Below are 24,977 nucleotides of genomic sequence, written 5' to 3'. Positions count from 1 at the left end.
GTCATTCTACTTATTACAGCACCACTTTGGTTATAAAAGTGCGAACCAACCATTGTATTCCCATGGTTTATAGATATAGGACTTGTTTAGCTATTTGCTAAATGGTGAACGGAGGCGAAACCTAAAGCTCCTGGGCCCCAACACAAAATCTGTAATAGGGCCGCCACCTAGGTCAGGCACCAGGTCCTAGGTGCGACTGCTACTTCTGCACCCCTATAACTACACCCCTGAAGGGACAGACTTCCATTAGATGAGGTATTAAATGTCCAATCATTTGGCACAAAGAGGACGGTAGGGCGACTGTCGACGTTCTGGTTTTCCGGATCATGTGGATTTTGACCCTCATTGTACAATGTCCTCTTGTATTGTAATAACACGGTGAGTTAAAACATATTTTGTTATCTGCTCTTCCTGTCTGGCGGCAAGTTCATGGTTCCCTTGGTTTGTGCTTGTAAATCTGCCATTAAAATATATGGGTTTACCAATAATAAAGCAGTTTAGTAAGATATACTTGGTCTAAAGTTTTCCCTATTGATTCATTTAGTTCTAGCCATTGTGGCTGCCGCAATGTTACATTATGAAGCCGTCACTGTCCCTGGCGGTATCGCAGGTAATGTAGTTGAGCATATAAGCATGTAACCGCATCATCAGAAGAATCTCAGTGGACCCTGGCACATAAACTTTCTTATCGTTCTGTCAAAATTAAGGAGATAACTTAATGGGAACATAGGAAGTGTGGTCCAGAAAGTCACGTTGTCTGCGGACCCACCCCAAATCAACACATATAATAATGCACACAGTAAAGGACTTAAAGGAGCGGAGACAGGACTGAGCAAAACGTATTAGTAAGATGGTTATTAATCAGAGAAGCCCCTTAATGGCTATCGGCCTATTCCCGGCCCCCATATAATATGAAGTCCAAAAACATGTGGGTGTCATTTAGTAAATAGTTGCATAAGGTATTTTTTTAGACTTTCGTCTATCAAGTTAAGAACCTGGTCTCACTTGGATGTGTCCTACATCCATATATTAGAAATACAGGACTGAGGACATGCTCCTAAATTTGGATGTATCCATGCAGAACACAAGGGGAGGAAAATAGAGGCAAAAAATTTAAAACCCTTTTAATAGAGAAATCTTGACTATGCTGTAGTTCCCCTTTAAGAAAACACACCTAGAAATCGAGAGCGAAAAAACAAACCGTTCTGTATAAATCAAATGACTCACGGTGACAAGCGGAGCGCTCCTTATATAACAAGTCCTGACTAAATCTCTGGCATTCCATACAGCTTAGCGTGATCCTCCCCCCAAAATAATATAAACTTAAACCACAGGGAATAATACTTAATATGTGGATATTGGGTGTAGTGGTGATGATACACACGTCAAGTGTCTACTGATAATAGGGGTTATCTCATGAAGACAACTTCTGTCCATATGCCCTATTAGGTCACACGGACATCATAGCGAGGGGTCCCCTACTCAACACCCTTACTATGAGACCCACTCTGTCAGAGCCGCTTCCAACCTGGGAGACCTGGCGCATCTATGCCTCCTGTGCAGCCAGACGCGACTACCCCCATCAATAACCATGATATTTCCATATCCCCAAAAAATGTAGTTCTATCTGTTCCTGGGTAAGTTGGGTGACAACCATTATGCGGCCATTAAACTTCCATTAGGGCTTGTCACTATTTTTTATTATTTCATTAAGACTGATCCCTTGGCATTACAATGTAAGATGCCCTTATCAAAGCTAAGCTAGTGGGCACAATTAGACCCATTAAAGTAAAGCAAATAGTAGCGTTCGTTGGTTACCCCCTCCTCCACGAGCCTCCTCAGTAATCCAAGGGATATTATGACTGCTCTGACTGTTGCCGATTCCTAACTAGTGGCCATCGCTGACCGGTGGACATTCCTGCCTGGTGGCCATTGCTGACTGCTGGACATCTTTTACTGCTGGAAATCTCTGACTGCTGTACATCCCTGACTGCTGGCCCTCCTGACTACTGGACATCACTGACTACTAGACATCCCTGACTACTAGACATCCCTGACTACTAGACATCCCTGACTACTGGACATCCCTGACTGACTGCTGGCCCCCGTGACTGCTCGCCCTCCTGACTGCTCGCCCTCCTGACTGCTGGGCACCCTGGACTACTGGACATCCCTGATTTCTGGACATCCCTGACTGCTGGACATCCCTGACTGCTGGACAACCCTGACTGCTAGACATCACTGACTGCTGGCCCCCCTGACTACTGGACATCACTGACTGCTGGCCCCCCTGTCTACTGGACATCACTGACTGCTTGACCCGACTGCTGGACATCCCTGACTGCTGGACATCACTGACTGCTGGCCCCCCTGACTACTGGACATCACTGACTGCTGGCCCCTCTGACAACTGGACATCACTGACTGCTGGCCCCCCTGACTACTGGACATCACTGACTGCTGGCCCCCTGACTACTGGACATCACTGACTGCTGGCCCTCCTGACTACTGGACATCACTGACTGCTGGCCCCTCTGACTACTGGACATCACTGACTGCTGACCCCCCTGACTACTGGACATCACTGACTGCTGGCCCCCCTGACTACTGGATATCACTGACTGCTGGCCCCCCTGACTACTGGATATCACTGACTGCTGGCCCCCCTGACTACTGGACATCACTGACTGCTGGCCCCCCTGACTACTGGACATCACTGACTGCTGGCCCCCTTGACTACTGGACATCACTGACTGCTGGCCCCCCTGACTACTGGACATCACTGACTGAAGGCTATCATCACTGAGTTCCCCATAAACATTCTCGTTTGGCTTGGCCAAATGGGCATGTCATTCCTAGGGATGGATGAGGATTATCTCAGGGAAAACACGACGACCAGATAGGTTGAAACCCAACCAATTCGGTAACTGCTTCTCTGACCGGAGGCATCAGGGGACAGACACCATATGAGATTTTAGGTCGTTTTTCCAAAGTCAGGATCTGCTGACAAAAATGTCATGCTTTGGCCAGCTTAAAAATTTGCCATAGCCCCGCTTCTTATACCAACATTCATGAATAGCAATTTGATAATGGTCGCTACGTCACTGCACTCGAACCAAGACCTTGCATGTTACCAAAACTGAAGCTATCCCACCTCTGTTCAGTGGTGGTACAATGTTTATCCATCAGGTGGCAAAGTATGGGCAAACATAAAAAAAATGGTATCTCCAGAATGGACAATGAAGGAATATTTACCCAAGTAGATGTTGGATGGACCTTCCTTTGGGTAGGAGGTCTCTATTAAATCCCAGTTATCCCTCTGTAGAACATAGTCTGTGCCTGAAATACATGCCAAAACCAAAAATATATTTTTAGGCTTTTTTTTTTTCCACACTTACCTCTATCATATGTTATTAATGGAAGTCCTACCTTGCCAGTTGTAGGCACCTGGAGCTCCAAAGTACAGCATATTTTCAGTGATGCCTCCGCTGATGCCCATTTGGCACAAGCCAGTATTCGTGTGGTCACTGCCAGCATCACACATCTCATAATGATAGGTCTGCCAGTCATCAATATCACTGAATTCTAAGTTGTTTCCTCGTACGTAGCACTTGCCTATCATCTTGAGTTGTTCTCCAGACTTCACGGCCACAGAGTACCTATGGGCGCACATCTGGCAAAGAAACAAGAAGGAGAGGAATAAATGTTATATATCTCTAGCCTATAGGTTCTTACGCTTAGCTAATATGTAATAGTTTAATGTTTTATAGTTATTAACAAAATTATCCGCTCTAATGGTCTAGATAAATGGGTTGTATGACCTTCGAAAAACATGGCTGCTTCATTTCTGAAATAGCGCTACTCGTGTCCATTGGCCGTGTCAGGTATTGCACTACAGTCCGTTCACTTCAATGGGGTTGTGCTGCAGTACCAGGCACAACCTATGGCCAAGAATGGCGCTGTTTCTGGAAGAAAGCAGTCATGGTGCTTTTTATGCCAATGTATAATTCCATTAAATTAATGATATACAGTTTTAAATAAAATATAAGAGAAAACCCTGAATTTACAGTATGTTAATTATACAGCGAGTATTGCCTACGTCCACAATTTCTACTCCAGCATTGAACATAAAGGATAATTTGTGTTTTGTCTGGATAGCTATTTCTGATGATCTAAACGACGGTAATTCTATGTTGGAGGGATGTTTTGCTAAATGTTTTTTGATTGGTAAAAACTGTAGCAAGTTCATTCCAAAATCAGCCACTAGAGGCACCAAAGCATGTACTACAGATGTTCCTTCAACTCTATGGTGCCTCGATCCCAAGATCAGCTCTTCAAGAAGTTGTTTAGTGGACAGAAATTGTACTCCACTGTTCAGATTATTTTTGGTCCTCTTGCAAATTTATTTGAGACTGACCTGTTGATTTATTTCCTTTAGATAAGGGCATTGTAAGAGCTAGTGAGCACAAGAGTGCCAGCTAAACAATCTATCATGCTCCTTAGCTCACTCCGTGTGCCAGTCAACTATGGGGGGCCTGTAAGATGCCCTTTGAAACAAGAACTAGTGAGAACATCTTTTATAGGGCATCCTACAGGCACCTACGAAAGCCCCCCCATTCCCAAAGTGCCAATCTTTAATTGTCCTTGTAACAGGATCCCTCGGGCATTTGTAAGATGTTCCCACTTATGCCTTCACTATGAAAGGACAGTGAAAAGAGGGGGGATTCACCTTTCTTCACTCATTCCCCCCATTTCTTTTTAATGTTTCAGAATTATCTATACACTGTATTATGGGTAATTTAAAGGGACATATAAATAAAAGAGGAGTAAAATCATTAAGCAAATACATACAAGTATGACCAATATGACATTTTTGCAAGCTCCTAGAAACTGGCAGAGAAAACAGGGGCCTATCTCCACCTATTCTTTTCCATTTGGGCAAGGGATCAATTAACAGGGTGGTGCTTCACTAAAGGGGAAGGGCTTAGCTTTCCATACAAAGCAGTGGTGGGAGGTTTCTGCAGCAGCAAGCTGCCTCCTGGCTAGAGACAAAGGAGCCAATGCTTATCTCTTATTGTGCCCCAAGCACTTTAAGGAGCTGCTAAGAATTAGAAAAATACATACATGGCTGCTTTCTTGGGTTGTCCATGGGTTGTCTGGTATTGCAGCTCAGCCCTATGGAAGATAATAGGGCTGAGCTGCAATACCACACACAACCTGTAGACAAGATGGTGCTGTTCTTTTTTTAAAACAGCAGCCATGTTTTTCTAATCCTTGACAATCCCTTTAAGGGGTCCTAGAGGTGACAAATGCATTTCTCCTTGGATATGTATAAACTATTTTTCTTATGCTATGGAAGAGAATTGTTTCGCTCTTGTGTTCCTTTAAACAAGGTACAAAAAATTATTATTTGAATGATCTTGGTATCTTAAATACATTTAGAATGATCAATGCTACAAACATTAAGACAGCCGCACAGGTCTTATTGATCTGGAGTCGCTGGCTGTAGATCAATTGCGTCTCTACATGAGAAATAGCAGTTGTGTTCTATGCATAAGGGCTGTATATATAGCTGTATCGGTGGCCATACTGGTCGTCACCCTGCTTTCCCTGACTCAGATATTTTTTCATCTCTATTTGTTATTATATAAACCATATTATATTTTGGGTCTGCTGTTCCTTTAAAGCCATGTGACCTACACAGAGATTTTAAGATCGAGCACCCAGCACAGATCTAGTGGCACCGGTCTCACAATGACATTGCACCAAGATAATTGTATCAGACGTCCTCCTAAAAGGCAATGACAATTATGATGCATTGCAGATGCGAGGCCGCCTGTAATATGCGGGAGTGGCAGAGCCGAGTTTGGGATGATGCCATAGTGAAAAACAAATGCACATTATAATTACCATCCCGACCAATGCAAAATCTGTACTAGGACCCCCACCTACCATGTGCCACTTATAATACTGGTGTCTTACTATGGTGCAGAGGGGCTTCTGGGCCTCCTCAGGCACCAGGGCTGAGGTGCGACTGCTACTTCTGCACCCCCTATTACTACACCCCTGATCCTGACACCTAACAGAGGGCATATTCTGCAAATTATAAATTATGCATGTAAGGAGCTTTGGAAATGTTTTAGCTTTTTAATTGTTCTGGTGCTTTTAACTAACACATCTCAGACCCTCACCCATTGTCCCACTTACCAGGACCCGACCGCCAGGTCCCTGTGATGCCAGTGTAACTCCCAGCCACATGTCCTCAATTGCGTTGGTGCCAGGAAGATCTGTGTAGAGAATAATCAGAATCTTAAAAATATATAATAAAGCCTTTTCTCCACGTATCAGGTGGAGTTTCCCTTTAAGGAGATTGTAATTGATTTGAAAAACAGCGCCACTCTGGACCACTGCCCATGTCTGGTATTGCAGCTCAGCTCATTCAAGTTAATTAGACAGAGCTGCAATACCAGCCACAGCCCATGTACAAGAGTGGCGCTGTTTTTGGAAAAAATAGCAGACCCATTTTTCTAATTCCGAACAACCCACTTAAAGGGAAACTCCACCTGATACACACAAGTTTCTTTAGCTTCTGTTTGCAGCTGTTCTAAATTGACGATACCCCTCATGCATTGTACCATCTCATTTTTTTCATATTCATGTTTTGGGGGTTAAGTTCAGGAATTTATTATTAAAGTAAAATCTGTTCTTATGGTTTAGATTCCTTCATATATAGATATAAAGTTAGTATGATGGAAACATATGCCCATCAGTTTAACCAGGGCAATGGCGGGCAGTGGGGGAAGAGGGGTGGCATAGTTTGCCTTTCTTAAACCAGATGGTACAGGGTCTATCAAAAGTACTCTTAAATGTAAAATACAGTCAACTATAAGGGAACAATCCAATAACCCTTTACATTCGGCACTAACAAAACGCCTGATTATCAAAAATTCTGGACCATTGGAAGTTTCCTCAGTGCATTATTTAGGGGTAAAGCAGTTCAAGGGCAGGGACTGGAGATTGAGCAGATTAAAGGGATCATCAGGTCTCAGGACAAAATTATAAATATGATGGTGTATATGAAGTAATATTAACCGGTGCCCTCCAGTTGAGCCCCTCTACCGCGGATCCGCCCTTTTAGCGTCCCCTCTGTGTTGTCTCAAACTGGCCTCAGAGCTTCCCAGACTAAGTCTGAGTCTAAAACACTTCCTCTGTTCACGGATTGGACGGAACTGCTCACGTGAGTATCCCTGTCCAATCCGAGAACAGTGGGAGTGTCTCAGACTCAAAGTCTAAGAAGCACTGCAGATACTTCGGGAGAGCACAGAGGGGACCCTAGAAGGGCAGATCCATAGCAGAGGGGCACAACTGTAGGGCACCAGGTTATGTTACTCCATATACACCATCATATTTATAATGTTATCCCAGGACCTGAGGGTCACTTAAAGACTAGAATAAAAAAGTAAAGGAGGGAAATTGGCAAAGAGTCCGGCTTTGCAGCATCTTTAGAATCTGGACTTGTGGTCCAATGTGCTGAACTGGTTGACTTTTGGGATGGTGACCACCCAGTGTCTGCAACAAGATCAATAAAGACGATCAAGCAATCAGGATTAATTTGATGGATTACCGGGAATTCCAGACCCATGAGTTACAGATTAACAGACTAATGTAGTTGCACTGGACTCGTCCATTAAATAAGACCCAATATTTTCACCGTACATGCACAGATTATTGGTAAAACTTTCGTCTTCATCTTAATTTTTCATGTCGGTGTAGTCACACGCGGCAGACTTGTCGCAAAAACGTATGCGACTGTCCCGTGCATCTGAATGGGTCTTGCAGGAATCCATGCACATGCTGCGGAAACAACCCCTTTCAGGTGTATGAGATGCATTTTTTCTTCTACTAATTTGTCGCATGTGAATATACCCTTATAAAGGATCCAGTTGCTAGGGCATGCTGGGGGTTATCATTTTGCTGGAGAGCCACAGGTTGGAGACTACAGTAGTGTAGGATCGGACCTGCTGTTCATTTAGCTGTCAGACCATACCTCCCATCATCCTGCGCCTCCCACGGACCTGGAGACATGCGGGAGTTGTACCAGCAGACGAGAAACATCAGGTTTGTATAGCCCTGACACATGAAATTCCAGGCACAGCAATAATACTGGACAATATAATAAATCAGTGTAATATAGCGATATAATGACACCCTCTAAGAGCTCTGCTATGACCCCATCAACTTCCAGGAGAGTAACGTGGTCCCATAATATAAACCCATGCCCAATTACCAATTACCATATTCACCACAAATATGTGGGCACTGATCATTTCAAAAGAATGACAACCAACATGGCAACCAGTGCAGCTTCCACATGGGTCGTTACCCATCTTTCCTAGAGTTCAGAATGGCAAATCTGTCTAGTTTTACAGCACCATAACTGGATAGATTTGCCCTTCTAGAATGTTGGAAAGCTGGGTAACGATTTCTGTGGAAATGAAATAACGCCTTTTCTTAGAACTCTAAATTATATAATTCCTCTGTTATTCCTCCTGGAAATTTATGAATCATATGACAGCTGGGTGGTATTATTCTCCTTGTCAATGGGGAGTGTCCCTACACACTCTGGCAATGTCACACACACACACACACACACACACACACACACACACACACACACACACTTCTTTATATATTTCCAGGAGGAATAGCAGAGGAAAGGCAGAGTTCTAACAAAAGATCCGCTTGGTACTCCCGAAATGATTGATGGGTAATAAGATAGCAGAACACATGGCTAAACAGGGAATACCCAAACTCACTTTCCTGATCGATGGAGACTCTGAAACAGTCGGATTTGGAGAGGCTGATGGGACAGGCATAGACGGCCCCTGTTCTATTAGCGTTCACATTGGGGGGCGCTGCATCTTGTGGAGCTCCTGACAGCAAACTGCAAAAGGGAAAGATGCTTGGGTTATTATATTAACACGAATATACAATCATCAGTTACATGTTACACATTTGTATTATTACGTTGGGTTCCATTACGGCCGGTCCTACAGTAGAGTATCCCATAACTGGAGCCAAATGACCTGACTTGAGTCCGCATGAGTACAATGGCTTCGTATTTAGTACTGTAGCGTTGTAGAACTGGGGTCCTGAGACCAAACCCAACCAAGGTCAACATCTACATGGGGCTTGTATGTTCTCCTGGTGGACACGGAATGATGAGTGGATATCACAGGGGATGGCGTTGCAGATGTGGTTAAGGCCTGCTGCACACGGGCGTGTTTGGTACGTGAGATATGGGCCGTATGTCGGCCGTATTTCCCCGGACCGAACTCAGTTCAGAGAGCCGGACTCCTAGCATCATAGTCATCCATAACGCTGTGTGTCACTGCCTACCAGTGGGACTACTGTCCCGTATTGGAAACATGATTTCAGCATGGGACAGTATACCCACGGGGAGGCAGTGACACACAGCGTTATGGATGACTATGATGCAAGGAGTCCGGCTCTCTGAACGGAGTTCGGTCCGGGAAATACGGCCGACATACGGTCCATATCTCACGTACCAAACACGGTCGTGTGCAGCAGGCCTAAGGATACATGCACACGGATAGCACACTGACCCATTCACTTTTATGGCCCCATGCACTCTACCGTGTTTTTCACGGATCCGTGTGCGGGCCGTTGGATCGGGCTGCAAAACTCAGAGCAGGTCCTATTCCGGTCCAAGTTTGCGCTCAGTCTCGCCCATTTAAGACTTTGGTGTAGTGAAAACCATGAACTGTTCACGGATGCCCTCCGTATTGCCGTCCGTGTTTTGCGGATCCGTAATTTACAAGTTGCAAAATACAAACGGTCGTGTGCGTGTAGCCTAGGGTGAAGGATCGGTACATTGATTTTTTTTTTATTGTCCCATTATTGTGCCGCCACACTTGGGCAGCTCTTGCGTTGCATGGCACACCTCATGAGCACCCCAATATATCTCAAGCCTCTTGCACCTAATCCTGTAGCACATAATCTCGGCTTCAAGGGAGTTCCCAATTTAATGAAAATCCACTGGCGAGCCGCGCGGCGTCTCCCACTCACGCACTGTATGTCTATGCCCCTATTTACAACAAACTATGCCAATTATGTATTAATGCCCCATACCCCTGCCCTATAATATCCAAATAGCAATGACAAATGGCGTTTCTTCAGTCCTGCTAGATAACCCTATAATTTATGCCCTCTATGTCTATACTCCCCTCCATCCGCAGCGGTCACCCCCAGTATCCTGAGACTGTGTTTAGACTAAGGTTCGCTGGTTAAAATCACAAAACTGGGAATGTGTCTAAGTAACAAACCTGAATACGAAAAGTGTATTAACTCTCGAGCGTCTGGGCACATTTGGACTTGTATTTGCGAAGAAATAAGCTACAAATGGCCTATCTGCAGATTAACTATAAGTATATATTAAAAAACAAATATATTGAGCTTCAAGGACTTACGTTTGGTGAGCTGTGATATCGGTATTTCAAAGCAGGATCCCCCACTTGAGACTCTCATCTATTTAGCCAGACAAAAGAGCAGCTACATAGAGCGTCTGTCTCCCTCTCGGGAGTACATGCATGTATTACACACATAGCCATTGATTTCAATTAGGACTGTGTAATGCTTTATTCTCCCTGTGGAGGCGCTGCAGAAAAATGTAACACCTGCTGTCGGGTTCCACAACAGATTACGACTGATCGCTGAGGGTCTCAGCAGTAGGACAACATGTGTTCACCTTACCTTCTAACGAAAAGGGATATATATATATCTCAACCTGGCTTTTTGCTCCCTTCTTTGCTAACATAGCATTGTCTATAAAAGCGGTTTTCAACCTGTAGCGCTCCAGCTGTGGGTGAACTGCAACTTCCAGCATGCCCTGAGCATGGTGGGAGTTGTAGTACAGGTTGCAGACCTCTGATCCATAGAGAGGAAGAGTCTTTTGAATAGGCATGGAGCCAACAGAAGCTGGGGCCCCTCTGCATAGGGCCCATAGCAGCTGCGCAGTGGATTGTGATTCTCTGTAAAAAGCACCATAGGGTTAAAGCCTAGTGGGCCTTTGGCTGGTTGGTAAAGCATGCTGGGATGTATAGTACCAGCTAACGTACTCTATAGAATAACTTTGAAGTTGTTAGGATCTGCCCGAAATAGTACTAAGAAATGATCTGTGCATCCTGGCAATCAAGGCATCCTGGGATTTGTAGTGCCACAACAGCTGGACAGCCACAGGGTGATGACATGCTTTCTGTGATCTACCAGATGATGGGAGTTGTGGCTGACCTGAGGGAATTAACGTCTGGAGAGCTGAACAGACGCGGGATTGTTATATCTTGTTTTGTAGTAGAATTAATTCAATGTTTGCCTTGTAGCACCTGTAAGTGTTGTGTAAGTGATATACTGAAGGGCAGGGGAGGGCGAGTTATGATGGATATACCCCCCCCCCCCTGGGAATAATTATATGAATGTCTGCTCCACAAAGGGTTAATGAGGTGAATGATCCCCCTGGTGGCTAACGGTAACAGATTTGTCAGTGACTAACCGGAGGCTACCTGCATTTCTGGAATGATTGCGGTGAATCAGAGGAAGCTGGAGACAACACTTATCACACCACACCCTGAGTGACACACAGCGGGCAGTGCCAGCCTCCATTCACGTACGTACACACACTGCAGCATAATGACGAGCATAGGCAGATCACGTCGGTGCTGTGCCAAGCTTCACTGACATACAATAGTACACCAGGCCAGAGCTGTGCCAACACACACTTGCTGCCTGCTCTACTATGACAGGCGGGTACACAAAGAATGAATGCAGCAATGTCTACAGACCATAAGTGCCAAATCACATATGTAATAATACCACAAAGTGACATCAATGCACAAATCACAGCAACATAGACTATAGTACCCATGCATATAACTGAGGGTGGGCACCATATGCCACAGAAGGAACAGAAATGATAGATCACAGACACTCTACAGTAGGACACTATACAGTAGCTTGGCACTAGGAAAATCATGGACTGGCAGAGACTCAAACCTCAATTTACATTACTGAAAGTCTATTCTGCAACGCCAAGAGGGTGCCAATGTATTGGCGACCTCTATGGCTGGTTTCTGAGGGGGTATTTTTCACTAAGCAGATGGATTTGCATAGGCAATAGAGCGGCGATGAAGATAAATGCTGTGTGTTCCCTACGCTGGTACAAATGTACTGGGCAGACAAGGACAAGGGAAAATTATTTCGGCATGACCGTGCACTGTACACTGGGCAGAGAAGGTGCCAACCTCTGCCTCATGTAATGTATACAAAGCACTGAATCTGGGCAGACAAGACCTGTAGCCACCACTTACGTTGCTGATATACGGATATATCTGTGAGTAGCTCTCCAGTAGAAATACTTCTGTAAGTCTATTCCCAAAAGTTACAGGTGCCAATGTCCTTACCCAGTGTATGGTCTATACATAAAGGGGTCATCTGAGAGGTGAAGTCTCCCCTTCCCGTTGTTCTGCAAGCGAAGTGAATTTGTATACACAGCTATTTCCATAAGTACCATAGACTGCAATGGAGGGAGGTCTTCTCTTTAATGTCACCTCTCCTGACATGTCTGTTTTATCAAACAATTGTATTCCCCATGAAATAACATTTCTGGAACATCTTTTCTTAGAACTCTACGTTGTGCCGTTCCTCTGTTATTCCTCTTAGAGATTTATGAATAACTTGACAACTGGGTGGTACCAATAGGAGGCGTGTCCCTACACAGTCTGACGCTGTCCAATCGGTGCTGACAGAGTGAGACTGTGTAAGGACACGCCCATTTGACAAGGGAAATGGTAACAGCCAGTTATCCACTTATTCATACATTTCCAGGGGGAATAACAGAGGAACGGCACAATGCAGAGTTATAAGAAAATATGTTTCAGAATTGTTACTTCATAGGGAATACAAGTATTTACTAAAACAGACATGTCGGGAGAGGTGACAGGTACGCTTTAACGTCACTCAAAACAGGAACGACTGCCGGTGACCTCAATATCAAATGTTCCCCCTACCCATGTCACATTCCACAACTAGGGAAGCGGAGATGAGGGTAGTTATTTATTGGGGTCCTTACACTGTGGAGCTGCTTATTTGGCCCTATGCCTTCCTCTGACATGGTGAGATAAAGGTGGTCACCAGTGACCTTGGACGATCGAAGCATACCTGTTTTTTATGGATCCATAACCTTGAAAATGTGCTCCTTTATTAATCAAAGAAAGAAGTCGCACCTAAATCACTTTGTAGGCTCCATGTCATAGGGATAGGTAATATAAGTCTCCTAGGCAAACACCCTGCAAACAACACTCCATATCTCAGCTCCCTGGACCCCTGTGAGTCTAACTAGACTATAGTGTTATACTGGGTATATCTGTAGTCGCTTGACTTATTGGGTTTTGGGTGGAGTTAAACCTTAAAATGGATCAACATACATATATATAAAAAAGCATAACCATAATATAACAGGTAAGAGCAGACAGTAATAACTGCAATATACTATGTCCCATGAACAAAGTCAGCATGCCGCACAATGCACAACGATATGTCTACAGCGCTCAATAGGAACTCACATTGACCCCTGACTTGAGATAAGGGAGCTGAGTGAAGTCTACAATGTCTCCTGAGACAACTCCCCCCTCCCGGACATGAGCTGTGGACTATAGAGACAGATATAAGTCTAGGGAGGAAGGGCTGCTATACATATACATATATATATATACACATGTTTGTTTTTTTAGTCTATAACCATGGAGACACATAGGTATGCGAGGAGCTGTACACACAAAACAGTAAGATATTTTCAATAAAAAAGTTTATATATGTTGCAAATGCCGGCTCTAAAGGACTACTGGCTTCCATGCATTAAGAAAACCTGGAACAAAATTCCGAAAATGTATAATAGAAAATCTATGGCGATTTTAAGAGCGCACCATTGCTATGGTTACATCGGTGTTGTGCCGATCACAAGTGATGCTTTACAGCCTTATAATCTGGTCTGTAGAACGCCGCCTATATATATGGCTGTCATTCAAAAATGAAGCACATAATGTCCAAAGGTCACATTGATATCCTATACAGAAGAATGTTGAACCAGGGAATCATACAGAGCGATGGTTAATAATCTTTTTTTAATAACTGGACGAACAAAGAGAGATAATCAATAGGATCACAGCAGGAGATGTCAGCTATGAATAGGTTTACCGACTTGGTCTATTAAAGGGACTCAACTTTTTGTTAATTCTGTGTTAGTAAAAATTGTTGCTCTTCGAGGTCCTTCACCCAAGACACTGTGTTGGTTCACCAGAGTAGGTCTGGATCACCAGGAAAATACATTAAACCAATGGTTTACCACTGAAAAAAACAATAAATCATGGCCTAAACCTACTGGTCACTACATCACTGGACAGGTAAGTAACTACTGGGCCAACAGGGATATGAGATATAAAAACACGGGGCCAACAGGGAGATGAGATAAAAAAAAACACAGGGCCAACAGGGAGAGGAGATAAAAATACAACGGGCCATCAGGGAGAGGAGATAAAAATACACCGGGCCACCAGGGAGAGGAGATAAGAATACACCGGGCCACCAGGGAGAGGAGAAAAAAATACACTGGGCCACCAGGGAGAGGATATATAAATACAATGGGGCACGAGGGAGAGGGGATAAAAATACAACGGGCCACCAGGGAGAGGAGATATAAATACACCGGGCCACCAGGGAGAGGAAATAAACATACACCGGGCCACCAGGGAGAGGAGATAAAAAAAAACATGGGGCCAACAGGGAGAGGAGATAAAAATACACCGGACCACCAGGGAGAGGAGATAAAAATACACCGGGGTACCAGGGAGAGGAGATAAAAATACACCGGGCTACCAGGGAGAGGAGATAAAAATACACCGGGCTACCAGGGAGAGGAGATAAAAATACACCGGGCCACCAGGGAGAGGAAAAAAATACACTGGGCCACTAGGGAGAGGAGATATAAGTACACCGGACCACCAGGGAGATGAGATAAAAATATACATTGCCACTAGCAAAGGGAGATACAAATAAACTGAGTCAATAGGGAAAGAGACTAAACCACTAGATCAACATGGCTTGATATTAATCAAGTAGATAACCATGGATGGGCAATAAGCAAAATGATCATGAGCAAAAGGAACTAATCCACGGTGTTACAAAGCCAGTGGACCACAAGGAAAGGACTCTAAACCAGAGGATTATAAAAGTTGGCCACTGAACTACCAGGTCATCGGAACTAAACACTGGTCTATGGGAGGACATTAAACTGCAGGCTCTCCCGGGACAGCTGACCATGACATCATAGGTCACCATGAATGAATACTAAACCTATGGGTCGCACAGAAAGAAGATAAAACCACTAGCTCTGTAAGGTTTTGGAGCTATGCCAATTGGTCTTATGGAATGTGACAAAACGCAACTCTATCACAGAGAGACGTACATGGTGCCCCAGAGACCTCACGGAACAACTAATGTGCCACTAGTGTTCTACGGATAAGGTTTGCTAATGATATCTTACATGCCACCTAGAACACATTGGCTGGTGGAGTATCATGAAGTATCCATTGTAGTTTTGAACTCCAACTTGGGTCTTAAAGGGCTTGTTCGCTTTGGACATTTCCTACTTGTTAGAAGGGTCCTTTGACAATAAGCTGATCACAAAGTGTCCCCCTGCTGGAAACCCCAGTGATCTGCTGTTATCTGTGGGGAAACCTAAAAGTAAATCTTCTATTTCCCTGCAGCGCCACCACAGGGGATATTAAGCATTACACAGTGCCTATTCAAATCGATGTGTTATCTGTGTAATGTAGGACAGGAAAGGTCCTCCAGAGAGTAGGATGCTCTTTATAGCAGTTGTCCACTTTGGCCAAGAGATGAGGATCCTGAACTGAGGACCCCTCTGAATTCCTTAATATGGTATATGAAAATGGGCCTCGTAAACTAGACAACCTCTTTAAGTGAAGCTATGTCCCATTTATCATGGATGTGCAGTGTAAAGGGATGACCTGATAACAGAATGAAGATGCCACCTCATCAGCACGGCAGCACACTTGACACCTAGGGTTGATATAAGCTTCAGAGTATGGAGGGATGAAAAGTAGCGGTTCCCCCGACTATTCACTGGACCCCTATTATGTCTATGTGAGAATCCCTATAAAAGCTTTTACTGTCTCCACAATAATGGTGGATATTCTCTTCTTTTAACCTTCTGTCTATATCAGCAGCTGAGTAAGAACAGTCTTTGTCCACAGAATACAAGAATGGGGAGGATGTGGGTCTCTTTAACATGGGTGTGAGTAATTTAACACTTTGGCCTAACAGAGATTGCGGGTTGTCTACAAACAGTCCATACACTAGGTGAATGAGAGTCACAAGTTGGAATTTACTTGTCATTCCAATTTACACATTCATTTCTGCGCAGGTTCTTACTCGTCTTCTGGAATTCTTGAGTCGACTGAAACCACCGGACTCATTGCAAGAGTTACAGATAATGGTTCCCTCAGTTGATGGTGGGACCCCCACCATGGACATTGTCTGTTGATTTCTATGGACATGATTGTTTTCTATAGTCAAGATCCTCACTTGAAAGGGCTCTCAGCTCTCACTAATAGAAGGGGTCCAACTGGGGTACCCCACTGTATCAGCTTAACATGCAAGTGGTTACCTAATCCAACTGTGGTCTATGATGAAATTCTTGATACATGCTCTTCTACGAAGCTATACCTGCTTCTGGGAAAGTTGACTGGCAACTGACAGGCCAGTGGTTATATCAGGAACCCACACTGGCAGCCATAATAAACATTTTCTTATTGGTGGGGGGGATAAGGGCCAGGGTACAAGCGGTAGCCAGACTAGGACACCTTTGAGAGGGGGCCAGGGTATGATGAGGGGCTTCCCTTTGGTATGACAAAATAGGACCTATCATGAGAACTAGAGTTGGGCTAAAGTGTAGCAGGGTGGTCTTGGGCACCAAGAGAGCTTGGGCATACATCTATGTTCATTTTCTGTCTATATGGGCAGATATATTTAAAGAGGACCTACCTACTTTCCTAACATGTCTGTTTTAGTAAATACTTGTATTCCCTATGAATTAACAATTCTGGAATATATTTTCTTATAAATCTGCCCCGTACCGTTCCCCTGTTATTCCTCCTAGAAAGGTATGAATAAATTTACTACTGGGTGTTAACATTTCCCTTGTTAAAGGGGCGTGTCCCTATAAAAACTCACTCTGCCAGCACTGATTGGACATGGTCAGTCTGCGTAGGGACACCCCCCCCCAACTGGTAACACCCAGTTGTCAAATTATTCATACATTTCTAGGAGGAGTAACAGAGGAACGGCACAATGTTGAGTTCTGAGAAAAAAATGCTCCAGAATCGTTCATTTATGGGAACTACAAGTATTTGCTAAAGCAGACGTGTCAGGAGAGGTGACAGGTCTTTTTAAAACAAACAATGCGCTCTCAAATGCTCGGAAAGATAATTTGATCTGCTCCTCTCCTTTATTAAATCACACATGAGCCCTTTAAGCCAATAGATTCCATTTTTTTAGTCTGACTTAGGAAAAAAAATTCAGACGCAGAGTTATTGTATTTTTTCTAAAGGATTATGGGATTTCAGTCCTATTGTTCCCAGGTACAGCAGACGCTGCCAGGAGTGTGATCCGCACCCGGGTATAGCTTCAGCAGCATTACTTTCTTTTGCTAAAGGGTGAATGAATGAATGAATGAATTCTGCCCCCACAGGGCACAGATTTTCTAAGAAATGTGGTATGTACAGAAGGGAGGTGCTGAGCGGACACTCCAAGAATCCATGGAATGCGTGGCAGGAAATGAGACCTAAACACACACACACCTATATACTCACTGCTACTATACACAGGTAAATACAAAGTGCTAAGTATTGCACCACAACTATGTAACTACCACTGTTAATTATATATATATATTTATATTTAGACTCTTTATCCCCAATAAACATACTAAAAGTAAGCAACAAAAAAATTCTCATCATGATGAAATAAATAAAATGTTGGGGTATAATATATTTAGTAAAATTAGGCCTTAAAGGGACTGTCCAATCAGGACGTACCCTTTCCATATGTACTTTTGCCCTATTTAGGCATATAGAGGTCGTAGCAATGAGCAGCTCCGGCTCTGCCAGAATCAACGCTACCATGTATTTTACGGTAGTCCATTTACTTGAACTGGAGCAATGTAATTGCCGGTGACTACCAACTCTCCAGTGTGAGAACCCGGCCAAACTAATTCCAATTTTTCAGCTTGCTGTAAGTGTGACATGAGTGGGGAGAGAAACATTAGAATTAAAGTGGCTTTACCAGAACAGAAAGTGATGTCATATCAGTAAGTAATAGCTTTTCCTAGAGACATGTCATCCCTTTTTGTGATGGGAAAACCCCTTTAACTGTAGTTATACCTGAATTTAACCTTGAGTGGAGTTAGGCTTTAAAATACCACTCCCCCTGTGGGGGCGGAGCTTGACACAAGTATTCTCTGTTTGGTCATTGTCATTTGAGCACAGTCAGTTGCACTGTTTAAAGGGTATGTGCATCTTTGTGTATACTTTTCTACCTTTCGGCATGTCATAGAGATATGGTCGTGGTCCTGGTGCTCAAAAAAAGGGAAAGACAGATGCAGGAAATTTCAAATTTCCCTACAAATTTGCATATTTAAAAATAAAAAAAAATTACAAATGTTACAATTACAAATGGCTACTTATGACAGCCTGATTTCCATGTAAGAAGATCCGACTATAGATCAGTGATCTCCAATATGTGACTCAATACTACGACTCTGAGTATTCCCTTCCAGCTTCAGTCTGTCTGGGCATGTTGGGAGTTGTAGTTATGCAACAGCTGGAGTGTCACAGGTTGGAGATCACCGCTATAGACAGTCCATAGTCTGTTCTCTAATGTATACGGTGAAAATCAAAGGTCCACTTTAATACTCCTCAACAAAACGTTCTCCTCAGACCTGCACAGTACTAAATATTCAAAGTACCAAATCTTTGGAATGTATAGAAAAAAATTTGACATTCAAATTTCCAGAGAAACCAGGAACTTGGTTACTTGGGAACTTACATAATTTACATATTCCTCAAAATAGAAAGACTGGCGGTCATTTTGCTCTTCTTTGTGAGGTTAACTAGCACAAAAATGGGTGGCATACGTAGCACCAAAGATCATAGACTGGCATAGGTTAATAGTCAGGAATGTAAATATGGATTTTGTAATGGGGTAATATTGTTTGGGGGAGGGGGTTGGGATTGTTTATTCTTTTTAGTATTGGAAAAAAAAAAAGAAATAAAATATTTATAATGAAAAGTATCAGATATTCCGGTGGCATCCTGGCAAAAAGGGCACACCGGAAGACAAGAACGTCCTCAGGAAGCCAGGAGGGCATCACCCATTATCATGTGTAAGACAGAAGGACTGGGGTCAGAGACCAGGAACTTGCTAATAAACCACAACAGTCAAAACAACATACACATGGTACAATACAATCTAATGACATAATAGAATAATTACAAAATCCGTCTCAGAATGGTCAAGTATGAGAAAACTGAGTTCTCTTTAATTAAATCTGTCTGGCATGTTACTTGGCGCACCGTCATGATCACATCCGACATATTTAAAGGGACAATGCAGGCGAAACACTGTGCTATGCCTAGTAGAAGTGGGTGGAGCATGACACAAGGATTATGTATTTGGTGTTATGGAATCCCTGTTTCATGCTCCGCCCCCTCAGGCTCTGCTTTAGGCATAACACACTGTATATATTTGGCCTGAAGTGACTCTTTAAAGGGGGTTCTTTAAATGATACCGTTTATTTCTCTCACTAGTCTAAAGGCCCTATGACATGGGCCAAGGATCTGGCAAATCAGCATTTATTGATCGGCACTCGTTTTCACGGCCCATACCGAGCCGTGTAATGGGAACTTTAGATATTAGAAACCAGCCCCACCGTCACTTCTACAGAATAGTCGGTGACTACGATGGTCTATCCAGGAGGATGGAAATAAAAGGTAGTCACCCACTGATTACTGCTACTGTTGCTAGGTAAGAGCCTAAATGACTTGATGGCTTAGTGGTGAACTTAAATCACTATGGCAGATTGTAGCAACCCCTGTTCATATGGCCAACTGGGGCATAGAGACGTCATGGGGCGGTCCCTATACTCTATAAGAGCGGCCCCGTTTTGCTGCAAGGTAAACGTCTGGCCAGAGAAGGCGTCCCACAGAAAAATGATCAATCAGATGATCGCCGTGGTGTCTGCAATCTCTAAGGGGTTCTTTGTGATCATACAACCCTTTAAATAAAACCTGCCACCGTTGCAGGTAGTCACCATTCACATAATGGCTTTTTTTACTCATATTTGATTTTCCAATGGGCAGTGATTTTTTTAGTAGAGTGATTTAGTTTTGGGACCAATATCATATTACTATTGTGCAATTTTATTTTGAGAATAGTGGTTTTCTCTACTGCACCACTATGGCCCCATGATGGCCCGTGTGAATGTGGCCTTAGGGTTCATGTATAAGGCTGTATTACTGACTTGATTTATTTGCTATGGAAATCTATGGGCCCATACTGCACCTCCATGTGCCTCTGATTTTACACACTGAGAGTCCGCATTTGCTTCTAGGGTTGAATATGGCGCCTATTGCGGTCACCATTCAGCGGTAAACGGACTTGTATTGACTCAAGACCCCGAAACCTGGGGTTCTACTGAACTGAACTTAGATCACACAGTTACATGGGGTTCTATGGGGATCTAAGTTCATTTCAGTAGATCTGTGGGGGTCCCGTATACTCTGCTTTGTACTGACTTTGCCGCCACATACTACCCCCGGTGTGACTAGTCTGTGCACTGCTGTGCCCGCGTGCGCCATTGGTCTGTACATAGTTATTTGCACACCCCGCCCTGCAGGCGGTAAAAAACTTTCTTATCTGCAGGTGAGATGAACAAAGGAGGAAGAAGAAAGTAAAGGAAGGTCTTTCAGTTACATGTTCGGCAGAACATGGCTCCCAGCACCCCTCCCATGTTAACTCCTTCCATGCCAGTCGGAAAAGCATTGCATATTAACCCCTTTCAGGGGTCCCGCACCTCCAGCCTATTAGTTACCTGTTCTTAACCCTTTCACTGCAACCTGAGAGGTAAGAATGCAGAAGTTAATCCCCAAGGCTGCCAAAAGTAATATATTCTGGCGGAGTTAACCCTTTTGCGACCTTGGGAAAAGCATGTAGAGTGTTTAACAATGGCACGCATGGACTCCATGTTTACAAAGGCTTACACCTTCTAATACCACTTTATTGGTATTTGCAATGCCTATCGCCTCTAAGTATAATATCTCCAACAGAGTGTTCCCCAACCTGCGGATCCCCAGCTGTTGGAAAACCACAACTCCCATGCGGCTGTGTAGGCATGAGGAGAGCCACAGGTTAAAAAAAAAACTGCTCAGACAGTATTCATAGGTACGAACAATATAATAAGCCCTATATATCCTGTAGTACAAGTCATAGGAGTCTCCAGTAAGTAGAAGTACCAGCCCCCACCATACACCGCCATGGCCCTTTATACACAGACATAATCTATACTCATATACGTTTATGTTCTCATCCATCACGGGTCATTATACAATATTTGATATCAATACAGGAGCATCCCATAAATGAACCAATTTATCATCACAAGGAAAGCAGTCCCTGAACTGAAGGGACAATGAATTAAAAACATTACACACAACTGATACATTTGTGTAAAGACTTTCAGTCGTATTTAATCAAGCTGGCAGCAAAAATGTTACAAATATCAGCAGCAGGGCGCAATATCAGTTGCAGTGTACAAAAAACAGTTGTGGATAGCTATTATTAGACAGAGATAGATAGATAGATAGATAGATAGATAGATAGATAGATAGATATGAGATAGATAGATAGATAGATAGATAGATAGATAGATAGATAGATAGATATGAGATAGATAGATAGATAGATAGATAAAAACATCCTTGTGCTTGTCTTTAGAGAATATTATACTGTATATTAATATCACACATAATAATATTCTGCATTAGGTGCGTATATACTCATGGGTTCTCCTGACGTAGACATGCCCCATGCCCTGCACACCTTACCCCCCTGAGCCCATAGTCAGAGGTTCTTCTGTACAGACACCACTGCCCCAGAGATGCCCTCATACACTTCTTTAGTCGAGGATTCCCTTTTTTTTTGCCCTCCCCAACCAGAACCCCTGCGGGATACCCCAGTCCCAGAGATGCCCACATGCACCCCATTTGTCCCTCGGTTATACTTACAGGTAGCGCTGCTGCCCCTCACTTTGCTTGTGTAATGACACTGAGAACCCGAACAGCCCCCCTGGCACACCCGCCTGCTTTATAACCGGGAACTGGGTGTCCACATTGAAGGCAGAGCATGCCAGGCACAGTCCTAGGAGCAGGTAGACCGGAGCTGGACCCATCCTCATCCCTTCAGAGCTCAGACCCAGGTCGTGTTCTGCTGGTTCTGTCCCTGGTGCTGATCAGAGGAGCTGGATCTTGGACCAATGAATGTCTATGAGGGTGCTGCCTGTGCCCCCAGGTGCACCATACATCCCAGGGCTGGCTGCACCTATGATCCTCTGCAGATTACACTTGTTCCCAAACGAATCTTGAAGATCCCATGAGTGCAGATCGCTTCCTAGTACAGATCCTGTGTCACCTCCTGCAGAGTGAGACCTGAGTACTTGCCCAGATCCTGCCTCCCTGTGTCAGACCCTCCTCCAGCCCATGCACCCTGTGCCAGGCCCTCCCTTTGCTCTGGCTGCTGCTGCCCTTTTCCCTCTCTCCTTCATTTCCACCTTCCCAGTCTCTCTTTGTGCTGCCCCTTCCCTCTACACCCTCTTTTCTTCCGGTGAACTTCTCCCTTACACCCGGTACAGATCCCAGGCACGTTCCCTTAAAGGGGCCGCCTCCCCTGCACCTGCCTGTGCTGGGACTGACTGCAGGGAAGGGTGGAGACTGGGAGGAGGAGGGTTACAGCTTTCTCACACTGCACTAAGAAAAGTAGCAGAGCACAAATACAAGTCACAAACTTCAGGACATCCACACTGTGTACACAGGGACAAGGACTACTACCCCCATGGACACTATCACTCTCATTCTCATCATATGGCATGCATATAAGGTTAATTCATATACAGGTCATTTAAACCCCTTGAGGACCTAGACAAGTTTTCTTTATTTTTCCTCTTTTCCATAACTTTTTATTTACTGTATGAGGCTTTGTTTTTTGTGGGATAAGTTGCACTTTATGCAGATGCCAATGTTTTAACCCCTTCCCGCTTTGGCCACTTTTGACCTTCAGGACAGCCTCATTTTTCAAATCTGACGTGTCACTTTATGTGGGAATAACTTGGGAATGCTTTTACCTATCCAAGCGATTCTGAGATTGTTTTCTCGTGACACATTGTAATTTATGTTACTGGCAAAATTTGCTCTATACATTCAGTATTTAATTGTGGAAAAACACAAAAATTTAGCGCAAAATTTCAAAAATGTATCTGCTTGTAAGACAGGCAGTTATAGCACACATAATAGTAGCTAATTAACATCCCCCCATATGTCTACATTAGATTGATATCGTTTTTTGAACGTCCTTTTATTTTTCTAGGACGTTACAAGGCTTAGAACTTTAGCTGCAATTTCTCACATTTTCAAGAAAATGTCAAAAGGCTATTTTTACAGGGACCTGTTCAGTTGCGAAGAGGCTTTGAGGACCTGATATATTAGAAACCCCCTATAAAACACCCCATTTTAAAAACGTCACCCCTCAAAGTATTCAAAACAGCATTTAGAAAGTTTTTTAACCTGTTGCCGACACAGGACGAGAATGCTCATCCAGAGCGGCGGGTACTTCGCGCATTAGGACGAGTATTCTCGTCCTGTGTGACAGCCGTCTCTGCGCGCGATAGAGAGCGGGGCAACGTGTAATGATGGGGGTAGGGAAACAGACAAGTGAGCCCTAATCTACCCGCCACTCAGTCCCTGCCTACTTGCAACGACCCGCCCTAGGCGACGGGGTACAACTGGGCGACGGTCCCTACACTCAATAAGTGCCAGACAGACAAACAGACAAGGGTACACAAAGCTAAGGGAAATGGGGCAGTTGCCCACGGCAACACCGTGAGCAACAAGAGTGGTGAACGAGCCGAGTCAAACCAGGAGTGTACGAGGTACCAAACGCAGAGCAGGAGAGTAGTCAGTAAGCCAGGGTCAGTATGAAGCAGGGTCAAATAGTTCAGAAGCTGCAGCAGGGCCAGGAAACCACACGAGAAGAATCACAAACAGGAAAGGCAGGTATAAATAGACAGAGGGCGGGAGCTAGCTCTGTCTGGCCAGGCTGTGATAGGCTCTCCCACTCCTAAGCCTACCATCCTGAGTGGTGGAAGATGGAGTCAGTCTCACAGACATAGAAGCAGGTGCAGACTGATTACCTATGGGCGTATACACAGAAGCTGTGCCTGGCAGATCCTTTACACAACGGCTGTAATACACAGCCACGGCCCCGCTCTGACAGCGGAGAGGAGAGAAACCTCCTCTCTTCGCCGTTAACCCTTTGAATGCCGCAATGAAAGCTGATCGCGGCGTTCAAGGAGAGGGGACTGCACTTTGATGGCATCACATAAAATAACTGTGACGCGATCAAAGCCCATAACTTGTATGGCCAGACAGCCAAGGGTCCATTGAAGGACCCCAGGGCTGTCTGAACATATTTCTTGTTGTTAGGGCATAGTGAGGAATCCGCTAACAACTGCCTCTGTATAATCAGTAACAGGCTAATGTACTGGCATATAGATCTAT

The 24,977-nt window shown here is 44.1% G+C and overlaps 1 protein-coding gene across 2 annotated transcripts in view; it reads right to left on the bottom strand.

Moving 5' to 3' along the window:
* ITGA3 (integrin subunit alpha 3) overlaps nt 1–23,103 on the bottom strand; it is a 48,424-nt gene extending 25,321 nt beyond the window's left edge. For both annotated transcript variants that reach the window (XM_075846284.1, XM_075846285.1), the window contains exons 1-5: nt 22,434–23,103; nt 8,817–8,944; nt 6,208–6,287; nt 3,430–3,673; nt 3,256–3,339 (exon numbers count right to left, since the gene is read on the bottom strand). In XM_075846284.1, the coding sequence (XP_075702399.1) occupies nt 3,256–3,339; nt 3,430–3,673; nt 6,208–6,287; nt 8,817–8,944; nt 22,434–22,603 (706 nt within the window). In that variant the 5' untranslated portion in view covers nt 22,604–23,103. The remainder of the gene's footprint in view (nt 1–3,255; nt 3,340–3,429; nt 3,674–6,207; nt 6,288–8,816; nt 8,945–22,433) is intronic.
* Nucleotides 23,104–24,977: the final 1,874 nt, after the last annotated feature.

The sequence above is a fragment of the Rhinoderma darwinii genome, chromosome 13 (assembly GCF_050947455.1).
Source record: "Rhinoderma darwinii isolate aRhiDar2 chromosome 13, aRhiDar2.hap1, whole genome shotgun sequence".
In the NCBI taxonomy this organism is placed as follows: domain Eukaryota; kingdom Metazoa; phylum Chordata; class Amphibia; order Anura; family Rhinodermatidae; genus Rhinoderma; species Rhinoderma darwinii.
The sequence above is the reverse complement of the archived record's forward strand: the minus strand, read 5'-3'. Positions and strand labels throughout refer to the sequence as shown.